Below are 2,115 nucleotides of genomic sequence, written 5' to 3'. Positions count from 1 at the left end.
CCCTGTCTGATGTTTCCAAATGTGGTGCCTCTTTGGTTCACTTTCTTTAGAATGTAAATTTCTTTTTCTCTTTCCAGTGAAGGAAAGGGGTAGTTGCCTAGCTGAGTGAGTTATATGTGTGGGTATAGGAGTGGGTAGGACAAGTGAAAAATCTAGGGTTAGTTACTCCACATGTAGACTTTAAGATAATCGTTCTTATATAAGCCCCCTGGACTTAACCCTCTGCCTTTCAAAAGTATGAAGTGCCCCTCATTTGTGAACCTATCTTGCTTCTGTTGGTTTCCTCCTAAATAGGCAAATGGGATTGTTCTGTCTTTGCTCTGCTAGGTTAGTTATCACTTATCCATCTGCTTTTCATTTTCCAAAATTTTGTTGATAACTCTTTTGTCATCTGAAATCTTCTCTGGTTCTCTTTGTCCTGGTACGTATATGTGATTTTTAATTATTTACTTTCAGGCTAGTGGTCTTTAGAAAATAGAAATGAAGGTAGCATGCATTTAATCTGTCATATTTAAACAGGTGAAACCTGCATTTTTAAAACACTCATCTATTTTTATTTTTTAGAAAAGGCATGTGACTGGCAACTATGTGAGGTTAGAGCCCTGTGACTCTGACTAAATCTCTGCTAGATTTCTCTGTCTCCATGTTTTACTGATTGTATCACGTAGCCTCTACAAGCATCCAAAATAGTGATTGATGGAAGTTATTTCTACTTGATGCGTCTTCTCAAATGGCACTTTATTGTTCAAAATAAAGATTTGGGAGAATGTCATATGAGACACATTGTACAAACAGGAATATAAGGCAAACTTCTTTTTTGTAAGGAAAAGGTATTGGACACTGGGGAAGAAGCTCACCTTATATTCAGGAATTTATAGTGGATATTAAAGCACTACTTCACTAGTTGGGAAATTAAGTTAGGGAAAAAGAACTAGGATAAGATAAACAAAGGTAAGTGGCAATAGGAGATAAGATCAAAATAAAATAGAGAAGCTTCAAAAAATACACAGACTAAACCAGTGTTTCATAAATTTTTATTTTTAGGTGAAAAATTAGATTATTTCAAGAGCTGGAGCTGAATCTATCGTTAAATAATGGCAACAGGTGACTTAAAAAGAAGCTTACGGAACCTAGAACAAGTGCTTCGCTTGCTAAATTATCCTGAAGAGGTGGATTGTGTAGGGTAAGCTATAATCTTGAACTTATTTGTATTCTTTTTGCTAGTGATTTGAGATAATATTTGACATGGGGGAAGTACCTAAAGAAAAATCAGATTTTATCTGGATTCTATTTAAATGTACCTTGAAATGATTAAAATATTTGAGAAAGAGAATTATAGGAGATTATGGCTAAGTGTTAATGAATGAAAAATTCCAACCCAAGAGATTTAAAACACCATTTAGAAGCACAGTATTTTTCAGTGTAGGATATGATCTCTGTACAACTTATAAATTTGTAGAAGTATAGTGTTTATTCCTGTTATAGAGGATAGGTTTTATACATTTAAGCCAAGAGTTCTTTTTGATATGGAAGATTCCAGTTAGTAGATTTCTTTATGGCAGCCTGAAGATTATTATTCAACTATTTCATTTAGCAGACCTCATTATGAACCTATCACATTGGATTCCATTTTCCAACTATGACTTACTTACTTTTGTAGTTTATACCAACATACATTCCTGCTATATTCATGTCAATCTAGTATGTTATTCCATGTTATTCTCTAATACTTAATATTCTGTTTCTTCATAGTGCTTATTCATACCTTTTATCATTGATTAGTTGATGTAGCAATTAAATGTTTCCCTTCAGCTTAATATTAATAGAATGTAAGCTGAAGTGTGGGACTTTGTCTTGTTCACTGTCGTATCCCCACGTGTAGAATTGTGCCTGACACATAGTAGGAGTTCATTAGACACTGAATGAATGAATGAGTGTCAAGGGACAAGTCCAGGTTAGGCATATATTCAAGTAGTAGAGTGAAATTTGATTAAACCAACTGCTAAGTAGAATCCTTGAGTACTGGGCTTACATATAAGATTGGATATTCTAATTGTGTACTAGGGAGAGCTGACGTCAAGAGAAGGTTACATATGAAAGGCTAGTGAGAAGAGT

At 34.2% G+C, this 2,115-nt stretch overlaps 1 protein-coding gene across 1 annotated transcript in view; it reads left to right on the top strand.

Annotated features, from left to right (window-relative positions):
* Positions 1 to 1,094: 1,094 nt before the first annotated feature.
* CEP44 (centrosomal protein 44kDa) overlaps positions 1,095 to 2,115 on the top strand; it is a 73,272-nt gene continuing 72,251 nt past the window's right edge. The window contains 1 exon segment of the mRNA XM_012651642.1: positions 1,095 to 1,178. Coding sequence (XP_012507096.1) covers positions 1,095 to 1,178 — 84 coding nt within the window.

This window comes from Propithecus coquereli, unplaced genomic scaffold, assembly GCF_000956105.1.
Source record: "Propithecus coquereli isolate 6110/MARCELLA unplaced genomic scaffold, Pcoq_1.0 Scaffold36, whole genome shotgun sequence".
In the NCBI taxonomy this organism is placed as follows: domain Eukaryota; kingdom Metazoa; phylum Chordata; class Mammalia; order Primates; family Indriidae; genus Propithecus; species Propithecus coquereli.
This window is presented reverse-complemented; position numbering and strand designations above follow the sequence as displayed.